At 51.8% G+C, this 14,536-nt stretch overlaps 1 protein-coding gene across 16 annotated transcripts in view; it reads left to right on the forward strand.

The window, feature by feature from the left end:
- Nucleotides 1-9,229, forward strand: part of Arhgap22 (Rho GTPase activating protein 22) — a 155,943-nt gene extending 146,714 nt beyond the window's left edge. For 13 of the 16 annotated variants that reach the window (XM_011245053.3, XM_006518956.4, NM_153800.4 and 10 more), the window contains 5 exons: nt 1,736-1,868; nt 2,569-2,642; nt 3,686-3,807; nt 5,863-6,736; nt 8,643-9,229. In XM_011245053.3, the coding sequence (XP_011243355.1) occupies nt 1,736-1,868; nt 2,569-2,642; nt 3,686-3,807; nt 5,863-6,736; nt 8,643-8,871 (1,432 nt within the window). In that variant the 3' untranslated portion in view covers nt 8,872-9,229. Of the gene's footprint in view, nt 1-1,735; nt 1,869-2,568; nt 2,643-3,685; nt 3,819-5,862; nt 6,737-8,642 lie in introns of those variants that run through there. The other 3 variants (XR_003950847.1, XM_011245054.1, XM_017316007.2) reach the window with 3 other exon arrangements.
- Nucleotides 9,230-14,536: the final 5,307 nt, after the last annotated feature.

The following is a 14,536-nucleotide window of genomic DNA, read 5'->3' on the forward strand; positions in this document are numbered from 1 at the left end:
CAGTTATTCTTTCTCCATAGAAACATTCTCTCAGCCCCAGGTGTGTGTGTGTGTGTGTGTGTGTGTGTGTGTGTATACGCGTGCGCTCTTCAGGATTGGAGACAGTTAAAAGGCAAGGCCTTCATTCCGGATGAATGCTGTTGTTGGCATGGGCAAGAAGGTGTCTTTGGAAATGGAGAGAGGATGAGATGCTGCAGATGGGGCGTGGGCAGTGGAGACAGATGACTTGACCTGAGCAGGTCTGTGACCCACTGGGCTTTCTGTGGCCTGGCCTTAGCCCACCAGCTGCATGTAGCTTACACTATGAGATACCCAGGCTCGTCCTGGGATGCTCTCTTCTGTGCTAGTGAGAATGTGGTGGGGGGTGAGGTGGGCTCACAGTGGTGTTGGAAGGGAATTTGGGGACATCGGAGTCAAGTGTTCGAGAAGAGACTGTGAGTGGGGACAGAGGACTGCAGAGCGAGCCCATGGGAGAGCCAGAGTGTGAGGAAAAATGGGCCAAGGGTACAGCTGAGCACCAGGTCTCTGTGGGCGAAGGATGATAAGGGTGGGGCGGGGAGCTCTGAGCAGGGATGCAGGCAGGAAAGTCTGTGGACCAGAGTCGGGGGAGCTACCACTTAACCAGTCCCACTTCCTGTCTCCCTGAGGCAGCAGTAGCTGCTGACCCTACAGAGTCCCAGGTGGGAAGGGTACTGGCCTCCAGTGTGGATGGAGAAAGTGGTCCAGGAGAAGGCAGTGGGCAGTGAGCAGAGGCATACTTGGCTAGAGAGGGGAGGTCAGGAAAGAGTTCCTCCCTCCCGACCCCCCGAGTGGATCTTGGGTGTGTATGGCATAAGCCAAGGTCTGCCAGTCCCTGGCCCATCTTCTCCCAGTGCCTTCTATAAGGAACTTTAAGCTGGGGTTTGCAGCCAGGAGCTAGGAAAGTCTCCTGGGACCCAGGAGGAGACAGCTGTGGTTAGGATTGGCCAGTGCCCAGATTGACAGGAAAAGAGGGCGTGAGCCTGAGCTAGGATACCCTTGACCTCTCTTCCCCGCCACACACACACACACACACACACACACACACACACACACACACACACTGAGCCAGTAGTGGAGACTACGTCCTGTTGTGGACATCCAGAGGCAAGGCATGACTTCTCATCTGTCCAGTCAGTGCTCAGATGCCTGCAGGCAGGTCAGCCCCAATGGCATCCCTCAGATATAGATTCCCCAGTTCAGCCATGAGCTAAGCGAGCCCCAGCAAAGACTTGGCTGTACCACGAGAGCTTCCTGTAAGCTGCTCCAGGTCATAGGTTAATTCCTTCCACGCAGAGCAACTGTTGTGAGTGGATCAGCTTTGCCCTGTGGCTTTTGCAGCAGAACATCTCCCAAGTCCCACACTGTGTGTAAAGAAGGGCTCCTAGTCCCACACTATGATCACAAAAGAGCGCTTTCCTTCATTCCGTATGTTGGACCAGACACTAGCTAGATTCTGAGCCATTGGTGTGGGATTGATGAGCTTTCCCAAGCCAGAGCTTCCCGTAGCTCAGGGGCCCCACCTCCTGTGCTTGTGGGCAGCCTGGGCCCGACCTTGACCGGGGGCAGCTGCAGCTGGCTCTAGAGGAGCTAGCTATATGCACACACCTCGACCTGAGCCCAGGACAGTCCGGTCCGGGACATGTGAGGTAGACCCTCTGTTAGTCATGCAGCTGCCTGGCGCCTTGCTCTCACTCGTGTCTCCCCTTCATCCCAGCACCACAGACGTGCACACAGTGGCCTCCCTGCTGAAGCTCTACCTTCGGGAGCTCCCAGAGCCCGTCATCCCTTTCGCCAGGTATGAGGACTTCCTCAGCTGCGCCCAGCTGCTCACCAAGGACGAGGGGGAGGTCAGTGCCTCTCGGGACACATCCTGGGGTAGACTGCCGGGCAGCGGGCGTGTGGAGTCAGGACTTGCACGAGTCCTGACAGGAAGGTTGCTGTGTTGGGGAGAGGGGATCCCCGAGTGCTGTAAAGCCTGTGTAGCCCTCTAATTGTCCTCAGAAATTTCTCACAGAGGTAGGAGTGGGGGTGGAACGTAGATCTCTTTTTATACATGCTGCCCAGTTCTGGCCTCTTCACAGTGGGTGCTTCTGTTCTGCCATCGTCTCCCACAGACTCAGGCTTCCAAGCAGCCCTGTTACCTGTTTCCCAAGTCAGCTCTCAGGATGGGAGGGGGTGTCTGCCCCTTGCCCTTCACGCTGCCCTCCTGGCCATCTGCAGCTTTGAGCTGCTGCGGCAGAAAGAACTGTTTGCCTTCTCTGTGACTGCGTGGGGAACGGGGGAGGGGAAGATGAGAGCTGTTATCTGGCAAATATTTGTGTCCCGATAAGTGAGCCGAGACATTCCTCTGTGGCCTTGCGGAGAGGCTCACCCCTCACCCCAGCTCCCAGAAAGAAAAATCAGTTTCCCCGAGAGGTCACAGTCACACTTTGGAGGCACGGAGGAGGACATCTGGGACTGGCCACACCTCCCTTCTCCTGTCTCACAGTCCTCAGAAGAGGCCTTACTGCTGGTGTCTGAAATGCTGTCTTCTCCTTTCTTCACAAGGGGACTGTAGAGTTGGCTAAACAAGTGAGCAACCTTCCTCAGGCCAACTACAACCTGCTCAGATACATCTGCAAGTAAGTCGCCTCTTCGGGGCGGGGCTCCTCTTCGGGGCGGGGCACCTCTGACCTGCTCTGGCTCTCTGCTCATCCCCTCCATCCCTGGAGAGACAAGACTGTGTAGAAGGGCCATTTGCCCTCTCAACACTGCCTCACCAAGTGTCGGGATGGCAAGGGGTGTGGAAGAACACAGAGCTGCAGGAGGTAGCGAGTGAGTGGTTTCAGAAGCAGCCCGCCCTCTGTCCTCCTGGGCACCTCTCACTTCCCTTCCTCACAGGTTTATAGCCCCAAATGTGGTATATCGCTTATGAGGTATGTACCCTCATTCTGGGTGCTGGTAGGAGCCTGCAGGAATGGCATCCCCCCACTGCCAGGTGGGGTCTGAGCTTTTTGGGGCATTTGTCGTCTGCACCAGGGATAACCAAACTGTGTCCCTTGGCTTTTGTTTCTCTTGATATTCTTAGGTCTCGGGGGATGTTCAGTCTTGATCAGATACAAGTGCATACAGCTGACCATACCCAGCAACTAGGGAAAGCCTGAGAGGCCTGGCTGAGTGTGGGGCTGGAATGGGGCCCGAGGGCACAAAGATGAGGCTGTGTAGTGGGGGCTGGGGGTGGAGGGTGTGGCTAGAGGGAATGCGTATATGAAAGTGTAGGCTGGGTGGGTGTAGGATATGACTGGATATTGGAGGTAGCATAATAGTGTAGTGGGTGGTTGGGAATAGTGGAGCTGAATGGGTAGGGATGGGTGGGCTTTGTGTGGCTCTCTCTGGGGTTTGGCTGTTTGGGGCGTGGAAGCAGAGGTGTAGTCTGATGGATGAACAGAGCATGTAATATGTGTAATATGTGGCTGGCTGGCTGGAGTATCATTCATATGGTATGGTGGGTATTTCTGAGAGGTGTGGCTAGGAGTGTTGGTGTGGTAGGTGGCCAGGTGGTGTCAAATTGAGTGGATGAAGCGGGTGTGGCTTGGTGGGTGTGGCCAGGCAGGGCTTGGAGCTCAATAGCAGGTTGGAGTTTAGAATCTGCTGCTTTACCAATTGCTGCTTCTCTATTTTGCAGGTTTCTGGATGAAGTGCAGGCCCACTCAGATGTCAATAAGATGAGTGTCCAGAACTTGGCAACTGTCTTTGGTCCTAACATTCTTCGGCCACAGATAGAGGATCCAGTAACCATCATGGAAGGTAAAGGGGAGGTAATTCGGCAGTATCCAAAGATGGGGGGGCTTTGGCCAGGGATCAATAGCTTAGATGTTATCTCCATCTTCAGGGACAGAGCCACCTCCACTCCAATCTTTGGAAAACATTAAGATGGCCAATGGTTAGAGATGACGGGATAGCTGGGACACAGGGATCCTTGTCCTTGAGCCCACACGGACTGTTTTCTGCTTTACTGTCACAGTCAAGTGATTGTCTTAGGCTCCTGGAGGATGTGCCCGTGAAGCACCAGGGAATTTCTCTTTTGTGATAAGTAGTAATACAATGATGTTTTTGAAAAGCAACGTGGTGAGGCTCAGATGGAGAATGACTGAAGTTCAGGAATTTGAGGGCAGCCCGATGGATCACATGAGACAAAGTCTCAGAAAGGGAAGAAGGTGAGAAAGGGCCAAAGCAGCCTCCTGTGCCATCCTCACACCCAACCTAAGGGTGAGAATTGCCCTGAGTCCCAGATGATGAAACGGAGGCCAAGCAAGGTGAGATGAATCACCAGGGGCCCACGTAGAGAGGCTGGATTGGAAACAAGAATACACAAGCCCTTGGAAAGACTGTCCCCAACAGAGCCAGTGCAGGAATCATGCTGTCCACACAGGATGCTCACATCTAGCTGGTGGGGACACGCCTGAGGCCCTGGTTTCGGACTTGGTTTTGGCCCCAAGTTGGACACCAGCAGCAGTCTTATAGCCCACTCTGGAAGGGCCCGGTTTTCTGGCTGAGAAAAACCTGTACTTCCTCCTGGATCACTAGCATACTGTGCAGAGTTCACCCAGGTCATGGTCTTCCCATCCATGGTGAACCTCCCTACTCTGGTATTTGGTTGCAGGCAGCTGGAGAGAACAAGCCTGCAGAATAGGCACTGTAGACCTTCTCATCACCCTGTTCTTGCTGCTGGGCCCCGCACCGAGCTCCTAGATTTGGAGCATTGAATCTCAGGGATGATGGAGTGATGGGTGGGCAACACTGTGCACATGTATCTATACATACATACACTATATATAATCTCCACACATATTTATAGGGGCTAAGGGCTAGAGCCATGGTGGTATTTGCTGCTCTTGCAAATGACCCAGGTTTGGTTCCCAGCACCCACATGGCAACTCACAATTTGTAATTCTGGTGCCAGGGGATCTGACTTTCTCTTCTAACCTCCACAGGCACTAGACACACATGTGGTGCACATAAACACATACTGGCAAAATACTCATGTAAATACTTCCTTAAAAATTTTATTTTGGGGCTGGAGTGATGTCTCAGTGGTTAAAAGCACTGCCTGTTCTTGCAGAGGTCCTGAGTTCAATCCCCAGCAACCACAAGGTGGCTCCCAACCATCCATAATGGGATCTGATGCTCTCTTCTCTCACGCAGCGCACATGCAGATAGAACACTCATATACATAAAATAAAGCCTTTAAAATTTTTCATTTTTAAATGTGTATCAGTGCTTTGTCTGCATGTATGTCTATGTGTATCATGTGCATGCCTGGAGTCTGCTGAGGTTAGCAGAGGGCATTGGATCCCCCGGATCTAGAGTTATGAATGGTTGTGAGTCCCCATTTGAGTGCTGGGACTTGAACCCAGGTCGTCTGTAAGAACACCAAGTGTTCTTAACTGCTGAGCTCCCAAATAAGTAATTTTTAAAAAGGATGTACATGCATGCGTGTGCGTGCATTTGTGTGTGTGTGTGTGAACTTTGTTCAGTCATGTGTGGTGGATGGGCTGACTTACTGGCTTCTGATTTCCACTTGCATCCTGCCACCCATCATCCTGTGGCCTTGATGAGCATCGTGTGTGCATGGCACCTACCTCCCCCTAGGGTGAGCAGTGCTATGCTTCCTCCATGCTCAGGGGCTTGGTGGGCACAGTCCTGTCTCTGCTTGGTACTGGCTGGGATGCTAGATCCCATTCAGACACAGGTGAGGTGCCCCGCAGGACCAGGCATCCTGTGGCTGAGCTGTAGTTAGACCTGAGTGTGTTAGAGGCACGGGTATTGCCACTTGCAGCCAACCTCTCCCTTTTATCACAGGCACGTCTCTGGTTCAGCATCTGATGACTGTCCTCATCCGCAAACATGGACAGCTCTTTGCTGCAACCTCCCTTGAAGAACCTGCTTCACCACATGGCACAGTAGAGTGGGGCTCTGAAGAGGTCACCAGGGATCACCGGGGTGAGCCTGGCAGCCCTGGCTTGCCCACACATAGGACTTCATCTCTGGATGGGCCAGCTGCAGCAGTGCTATCTAGAACTTCGCCGCCGCGCCTTGGCAGCCAAACTGGCCCCGCAGCCACCAGCCCTGGGAAGAAGATGCACACTTTGCCTGTCTGGAAGTCTTCTTTTCGGCAGCAGGGATCCCGGTCAGAGAGCCCCAAAGGGGTCAACTCATCCTTAGAGGTACCCATCATCTCCTCTGGTGGGAACTGGCTCATAAACGGGCTATCGTCTCTTCGCAGCCACCGTCGGGCCTCATCGGGGGACCGCCTTAAAGATACAGGCTCGGCACAGAGACTCTCCACCTATGACAATGTGCCGCCATCTAGCCAATTTTCTAGCACTGCCAGCGTGGCCAGCACGTCATGGTCTGTAGCCTCGTCCTCCCGAGAGGCCTCTGTCAGCAGCTGCACAGCCTGCCGGGCCAGCAACTCTTCTGCCTGCAGCTCCTTACACACCGAGTGGGCTCTCGAGCCCTCTCCTCTCCCCAGCAGCAGTGAGGGCCACCAGTCCCCGGACCTGGGCCACAGCCTGGATGAGCCATGTGTGGGCAGTGGCAGCAGTGAGCCCAATGACCCAGGCAGCCCCACACAGGCCCATGTTCGCCGCTGCCGGGCTCTCCAGGGCCAGGTGGCCGAGCTCAGGGCAGAGTTGTGTCAGCAGAGGACTGAGTACAAGAGGAGCCTGAAAAGGTAAAGGACCACTCTTATGCTGGCTGCTTGGAAAGCTGCAGGGGGCAGGGCTCAGAGCAGCCCGCTCCCAGGGTGCCTTTCTTGGAAAATGGCACTAGCCTATTCGGGGTTGGGAGGGGGTGTACCCGTCAGCTGGCAGGCCTCCACAAGGGAGAATGTCAGTTTGTAGAACAGGAGTCGGGAGCCAGGCGGCTCTCTGGGATACAGTGAGAGCAGAGCCCTGAATGACCGTATCACTGAAAGTGGCCACAGAGAGGGTTGCCCAGAGGCTGTCCAATGCGCAGCCCAGCCTATCCCAGGTACCTATAGTAAGCCTAGTTATACAACGCTCCTTCCCTACACAGGATCTCCTTGGGAAGAATGGAGGGGAACAGTGAAGGCCCTTGAACCACTCTCAACTGACAGGGGCCCCGTGGAAGGAGAGTTTGTAAGAGGATGGTCTCCAGCACAGGAAGGAAGGGGACTATGGCACCATGTCCCATCTAGCAGGCTTCTGGGAATAGGCTCTGTTGGCATACAGGGTGCTCACCCATTCTGCCTCCTGTAATCCAGTCGCTGCCCTTCCAGTATCTCCCTAAGAGGATCTTTTGTTTGTGAAAAACAGATAGATGCTGTGCTAGATACCGGGGACAGAGCTGTGTCCCAAACTCACCAGAATTCTGGGCCTGACTTGTATTTGGGATTACCAGGATGAGACAATACACAAGATTCATCAGAAATGCATGACGTGCTGGGGAGTGGATACAGGACAGGAGCCCTGGGGAGGGAAGGGGGCCTTCTCGGGAGAGGATAGGAAGGCCTGAGGTGTGTGTGTGTGGGGGGGGGGGGGGTAGGAGAGCATGCCTTGGAGCTCTGCTAGCCTTGAGCAGGGTAGTAAGGCAGGGGCTTCAGGCCTGGATACTTCTTGGTCTTCTTCAGGGGACAGTGAGTGTGGAGAAACAGATGGAGCGTTTCAAGGGCTTTGGCTCTCTATTGGAAAGCTTACTGGAGGTTTAGTAGGCACCAATTAGGAAGCGATAGGAGTCCAGGCTCGTGGGATGGCATGGGCCACGGGGGCAACAGCAGAGGTGGGAGAAACAGAAATTGGCACATGTTCTGAAGGTGGATTGGGCGGGCCTTGCTCTCTGATGAACTGAGAAGAGCTCACCTGGCATAAAAGTCTTAGTGCTTGCTGTAGGGGAAGAGCTAGAAGCAGATACTCATTGGAGAGGAGAAGGAGGCGGGACAGAGCACGGCTTGAGGAAGCTCTCAGGAGCTCCACATCGGACTGTTCAGTTAGAGATGCTCGTGGCCAGGCCAGGAGCTTACTAGGAGGGCTTAGCATCAAGAGACTGGACAAAGTCACTCTCACATAGGACAGACAGAGAGGGGAGGCCCAAGCAAGGAGAGGATACCATGGAAGGGTTGGGGACAGAAGAGAAGCAAGCGAGACCTCAGTGCCATCCTCCACGAGGTCCCCTTTCTGGTAGTATGCTCACTGCTATGGTGAAGGGAGGTTACCTTCCTCTGAGCACTATATAGAAAGCAGCAGGAGATATGGGTAAGAGTATAAAAACATGAGTCAGGGACCTCTGCCCCTCTTGCTAGTGAAAGGTGATTTTTTTTTCCTCCCCTCACCAGGACAGTTGACAGGAGTAGAGTGACAAAAGGCGACATCTAGCAAGGGCTCAGGGATACTGCTAGTCCCAGTGCTGGGCAGGAATCCTTATGGTGGCATTTCTGGGTCATAAACCCAAGGAAGGCAGCCTCCCTGTAGGGAGCCCCCATTGGCTTGCAGCACTGAGCAAGACTGTGAGATCCCTACCTACAGCCACCTCTCCATGTCCCTGACCCGGTCTCTTCCTGCTGTGACAGTACCCCACCCAGTAGCTGGAGTCTGAAAATCCCCCTCTTCTTGATTTTTAAGCATCGAGGAGGGCAGTGCTGACCTGCGGAAGCAGATGTCTCGGTTGGAAGAGGAGCTGGACCAGGAGAGGAAGAAGTATGCCATGCTGGAGATCAAGCTCCGGAACTCGGAGCGAGCCCGGGAGGATGCGGAGCGCAGGAACCAGCTGCTGCAGAGGGAGATGGAGGAGTTCTTCTCCACCCTGGGGAGCTTGACTACAGGGACCAAGGGGTCCAGAGCCCCGGAGTGAAAGGAGCAGAGGCACGCGTCTGTCTATGTCTGCTCACGTTTCCTGCAGGGCTGGCCACAGTGCAGAGGAAGCCAGAAGCTTCAAGTTTGGGCCAGGCCACCAGCAGGGCCATCTGCCTCCAAGTGCCAGAGAGAGGGAGCCTGACACCAGGATGGGGACTGTCAGTATCCCCAAGAGTCCAGGCAGGATCTGGATACTTTTCCAAACATACGGGTCCCAGCAGGGGTCAGAGGGGATGGTGCCCCAGGATCATGAGCATCCGCCTCTCATCCAGGAAGAGTCCTCAGTGGCCACCCAAAAGGATGGCACCTTGAGAGCCAGGCCACCAAGAACTTTATTAAAGTGCTCTGAAAGCATGGCGCCTGTCACCAGCCTCATTCTTCATGTCTGTGCCGAGGGGAGTTTACCAGGTGATAAGTTTCTTGGAAGGCTGATCATCCCCGGGTGTGGGTGGAGCTCCCCGAGGGTCTCAGCACTACTGTGGGGGGGAGCCACCTCAGAAGCTTCTTCAACTCTCCCATCTCAGAGCCTCTGTGGCTACTTCTTACCCTGCAGGGTCCTCTGCAACCTGCTTTCCTCTGCAGGGGCTCAGCTCTGCTCCAGAGGGCTGGGCTTACAGAAGGCCAGAGCTGATTGGTCCTCTAGAGCCTGCCCACTTTGCAGGTCTGGGAGGAGTCGTCCCGTACTTCCATGTCTACCGTAACTCCTTGAGACAGCTTCAGACCTTGAGTGACCCCTGCCCCACTCTCCAGGCTCCAGGCTCCAGGAAGCCCGGGCATATTCTGGTTGCTCTGATAAAATACCCGACAGAAACGTTTTAGGAAGGCCTTCAGCTGCTGCGGCATGAGAGCTAACCTAGCTGGAGCAATAGGAATCTGAGACAGCTGGTCTCACTGCATCCACTAGACTATGGATCTTCCTCTGGAAATGTCCTAGACAGACCCAGAGGTGTCTCAGTGTCTCTTCTATGGATGTAAACCCAGTCAAACTGACAGTGAAGATTGGCCATTATACAGGCCCAGCTGTAAGAGGCCTGGCCTCTCCTTTCCCCCTTAAACAGTGACCTATGGTCTCTGTCTGTCTGTGTGTGTATGTAGGGGTGGTGGTGGTTAAGAGGTCTTCAATGTATCCCAGTTACAGGTCACTATGCCTTAAAGGCATTAAGCCCCTAATGCCCACCTACCTGACTGACAACACCCAGGCAGCAGAATGGCCAGGGTTACAGTGCTATTAGCACTGGCTCCACCCCTCCACACACACCCCTGCCCCCATGAAACTCAAGGCCAGCTGCCCCTACCCTCACTCTCAGTGGTAAGGCCAACTGACACCTGACCTCTGACTGTTCTTTGGAAGAGGACTGGAGATTTCCACAACTAGGATTCCTCCCAAGGACCCTCCCAGCGTCAGAGGCCAGGGTCAGGGTGTCCCTGGGAGTCCCAAGAGGGCAGCAGAGATATCAGTGTATGTTATAGGGCACTGCTGCAGCCCGTTCCTTCCTCCCCCGTATTCAGAGAGGACAAGCTAAAGTGACTGATTTCTCAGAACCTCTCACAGGACAATTTAAAGATTACTCCTTATATCCTCTGTGACAGGGGAAACAGCCCTGAGCGGTTAGGTGGGGCCACCAATTTATTCATACAACCCTGTTTTGTTCCCTCAGCACAGGTGTAGAACTCTGCTGAGTTGATTTGAAGCAAAAAAAAAAAAAAAAAAAAAAAAAAAAAAAAAAAAGCCACCAGCTCATCAAAAGAGCTTCCAGGACCGAAGTCTCAGGAGGGCTTCACAGTAGGAAAAGTCTGGCCATGGTAAAGGCTAGCTGCCTGCCTGCCTGCCTGCCTGCCTCCTACAGGGAAGAGTTTGCTAGCCAACTCTGCCACCTGCTGGCAAACAGGGATGTAGGCATGTACAACTTTTCTTAAGGATGAATCTCCGGTCTCTTCTCCCACTGTGCAATGCACTCTCCTGCCTAGACATCTGACTTCTGATGAGAGGCACTGACCATGAGGCTCATCCACAGTGGGTGCTCTGCCGGGAACCTCTCAACCTTTCCTTCTCTTCCAAGCCTAAAGGTTCCAGCCATAATCATACTAGAATGAATGACCTCTCTTAAGTCAAACAATGAATTGTGACTATGAACAGATGGGGAATGAGACTTTAATTATAAAGAGGTATGAACTGGTGAAAATAATTTAAGATTCTGGCCACAGGCTACTTTGAGACATGTTTTAAAATTTGTTTTGGGGGGTTGGACAGATTGCTCACTGTTTAAGAGGTGAGGCCTTAGGGAAGGACTTTCTTGAGGAAGACATAAACTCTAGTCTAGCTTAGTAAGTTCCTTGGGGTTACTTCAGGAGGATGGGTAACAATGTCCGTGGTATCTGGAAAGGCCCACCTAGCATGGGCCAGGAGCTCCCTGCGAGTTGCTAGTTCTGCCAGTCTCCTTAAGCGTTTGCTACTTATATAAATGTGCGGTATGGCCTGAGACTCCGCCCTCGGCCTCCCCAGCCTCTTAAGGGTTAAGAGTCTTCTCACAAGGTGTGGGACACACACCTTTAATCCTCCCACGCATGAGGCAGAACCAGCAAGTCCTAGGCCAGCCAAGACTGAACACCAAACCCCTCCTTTCCAGGCCAATGTTTCAATAGAAAGGAAAAGTCTGTACAAGAGTTCCTGAGGTCCTTTGCCGTGTACCCTCGAAGGGGACTTGAAGACTCTGGTCCTTTCTCCTTTCTTTGCTTCATGGCCCATGGAGTTGGTTTTACCATGTCCCCTACTATGCTACCTTGTCACAGGCCTGAAGCATCCTAGTTAACCAATCATGGCTGAACCTTTTTCCTATAAGCCTAAATATTTTCTCTGTAATTATCTAGAGTATTTCACTATAGTGATGCAAAGCTGACCAAGGCAGATGGAAAGGACTGTAGTTGGTGATGGGCAGACCTGATGGGCTCAGATGGGGGGAGCAAGCAGGCAAGCTTTCATTCCACTGACATGAGCAGGCTTGAATTATACAAGTTCTGCATTTTTGGCCACTGCATAGAGTGGGCATAAGTGGATGCAGGTATAGTAGTCAAGGACACTGGATGCTGGAAGGCTGGCCGAAGGTTGACGGGGAGGAAACCAAGGGGAGAATGCTGGCACATCCATTTACATCCTTATGTGGATGGGTTTTAACATTTTATCAAGTCTTTGGGAATTTCAAATCATGTACCCCAATTCCACTCACTTCCCAGTCCTTCCATATCCATCCTTATAATCTCTCCAAAAGAAAATAAAAAATTTAAAGGTTAGAGAAGAAAAGCAAAACAACAAAAAATATGACCCTATCAAGCAGTTTTCTGTTACATGCACTATTTGCTCGTTTTTCCCATACTTCCCATATTCATTCATGGCATTGCAAGTTGTGTATCACACAGTGCATCCTTTTGCCCAAAGAGCTCTACTTGCTAATGTTCATTGCCATGAGCCATTAGTCTAGTTCAAAGCCTCTGGCTTCTGCTACACCAGCAATATTGAACCCTCACAGCCTCTTGGATATTCTGCTGAGTCGTGGAGTCCTGCAGCTTTGGTTCTGCAGGACTGGCTCCTTCACAGGCTCCAGCAGTTCATAGATAAAGTAGATGTTGGGGTGGGTGAATTCATAAGTGCTGGACCTGGATGGTAGCTGAGTAGGTCAGCCCAACAGCATCCCTCCTACTTCCCAGCAGGTCTATTTAAAGAGAGCAATTAACAGGGTCTGGTGGCATACTGCTGACATGAGAACGGTGGAGGTGGACCTTTGACAGACTGTATGGGTGTCAGCAAAGGCTAGAGGAATGGAGAAGCTGGCCTGAGGACAAGCAGGATGAATGCACTCTGCTGCCTCTGGGGTCCTGGGAAAGGAGGGAGGCACCTTAGCATTCTGTGAAGAGGAAGTACTTGACCACAGTACCTTCTCAAGCCCATCCAGAGCAGGGTCTACTGACTGGCAGCTGAGATGGCTGTGGTGGCATCTGACACCTGTCTTCAGACAATTGGGAATTTCATTTTGGAGTCAGATTTGAAAGATCATAGCCCAGTCTTGCCAATCCTCAAGTTGTAAATCACAACCCTGTCCTCACCCAAGGGGTGAGTTCTCAAGGCTGGCCCCAGTCCAGGTCAGTGGGGGCTACAAACTGCCCCCAGCCACCATCCCACTCCCCATTTAGTTTCTGGTGTCTCTTGGTCCAGTGCTGGAAACAAGGGGTAGGATCCATGTGATGTGATGTGGGGCTTGGGAATGCCTAGTCTTGGCTCTGCTGCACTGTGAGGGTGAGTGCTGAAGCTCTTTCCAGCACAGCCTAGGAAAGAGAAGTAGCATTTGCTGCATATCATATTCTTCTGAGTGTGTATTTACCTAAGTCCTGGCTGCTGTTTGAACATTAGAGTGTGACTGTAGCTAGCCGAACTGTTATGACTTCTACAGATTGAACCTCTAGCTGAGAGTTAAGAGACAACTATTTGCCAAAGGTGCCTTACATACTGCTCCACCTGTGTGGACAATGAGCCTTTACAGTGACCTATGCCTCCTTGTTTTATGAGAAAAGAGAGCCAGGGAGAGGGCAGGCCATTTACCAAGACTAGAGACCAGGTCCAATTTTGGGCATTTTACATTCCCATTATTGCAGTAATCTTATACTGTATGCAGTGACTTGTGCAACATGTTGAGAAATATAAACACTGCACGGTCAAAAGTCCTAGTCATGGGCTTAAACAACATTTGCATGCTAAGTGTCTACACCAGGTTCTCCCTTCCCAGGGTATTATGGGGCAGGGTATATGTGCTCTATCAACAGAGAACAGGCTGTCATCAACTAACACATGAACATGGTGCCTCCTTCATTACCTGTGCAGAAGTGAGAATGAAGTGAGCAAGCATGAGGGCAAAACAGACAGACTGATGGCTAGCATCTGTGACCCAAACACCCTACAGAGATGGGAGGTAGAGACAGGGCCTGAAGCCTCAAGTCAGCTAGCCTTGAGCATCCAGTACAGGTACAGAAACAGAGATTGTGTTTCAGCAAACAGGTGAGAACTAACCTCTGAACGCTGTCCTTTCATACCCCCCACACCCTCTTTCTTTTTTTTTTTAAAGATTTATTTATTATTATATCTAACTACACTGTACCCGTCTTCAGATGCACCAAGAGGGCATCAGATCTCATTATGGGTGGTTGTGAGCCATCTCGCCAGCCCCCTCCTTTTCTCTCTTCTCTTTTCTCTTCTCCTCTCCCCTTCTTTCTCTTTCTTTTCTTTTTCTTTCTTTCTTTCTTTCTTTCTTTCTTTCTTTCTTTCTTTCTTTCTTTCTTTTCTTCCTTCCTTCCTTTTCTCCTTTTTTTTCCCTAGGCCAAGAGGTCTATTGGTGAAGGGGGAGAGTGAAAGACATGAGAGAGAAACAGGGAACAGAAGAGAAAGAGGTCCCCTTTTTTTCTTTCTTTTTGGCTTTTTTTTTCTTTTTCTCCAGCCTTGACTGTTTTTTGTTTTGTTTTGTTTTTGTTTTTTTGTTTTAAGTTAGCAAGAATTATATAATCATATTATATGACTTCCTGGGGAGATATGGACACCCATTTATCCCAGATAGGGCACTCCCAGATCAAAGATTTAACCTCACCCAAGTCCAGATCTCAATGTTTTTAACTGAGGCAAT

This window comes from Mus musculus, chromosome 14, assembly GCF_000001635.26.
Source record: "Mus musculus strain C57BL/6J chromosome 14, GRCm38.p6 C57BL/6J".
NCBI lineage: Eukaryota > Metazoa > Chordata > Mammalia > Rodentia > Muridae > Mus > Mus musculus.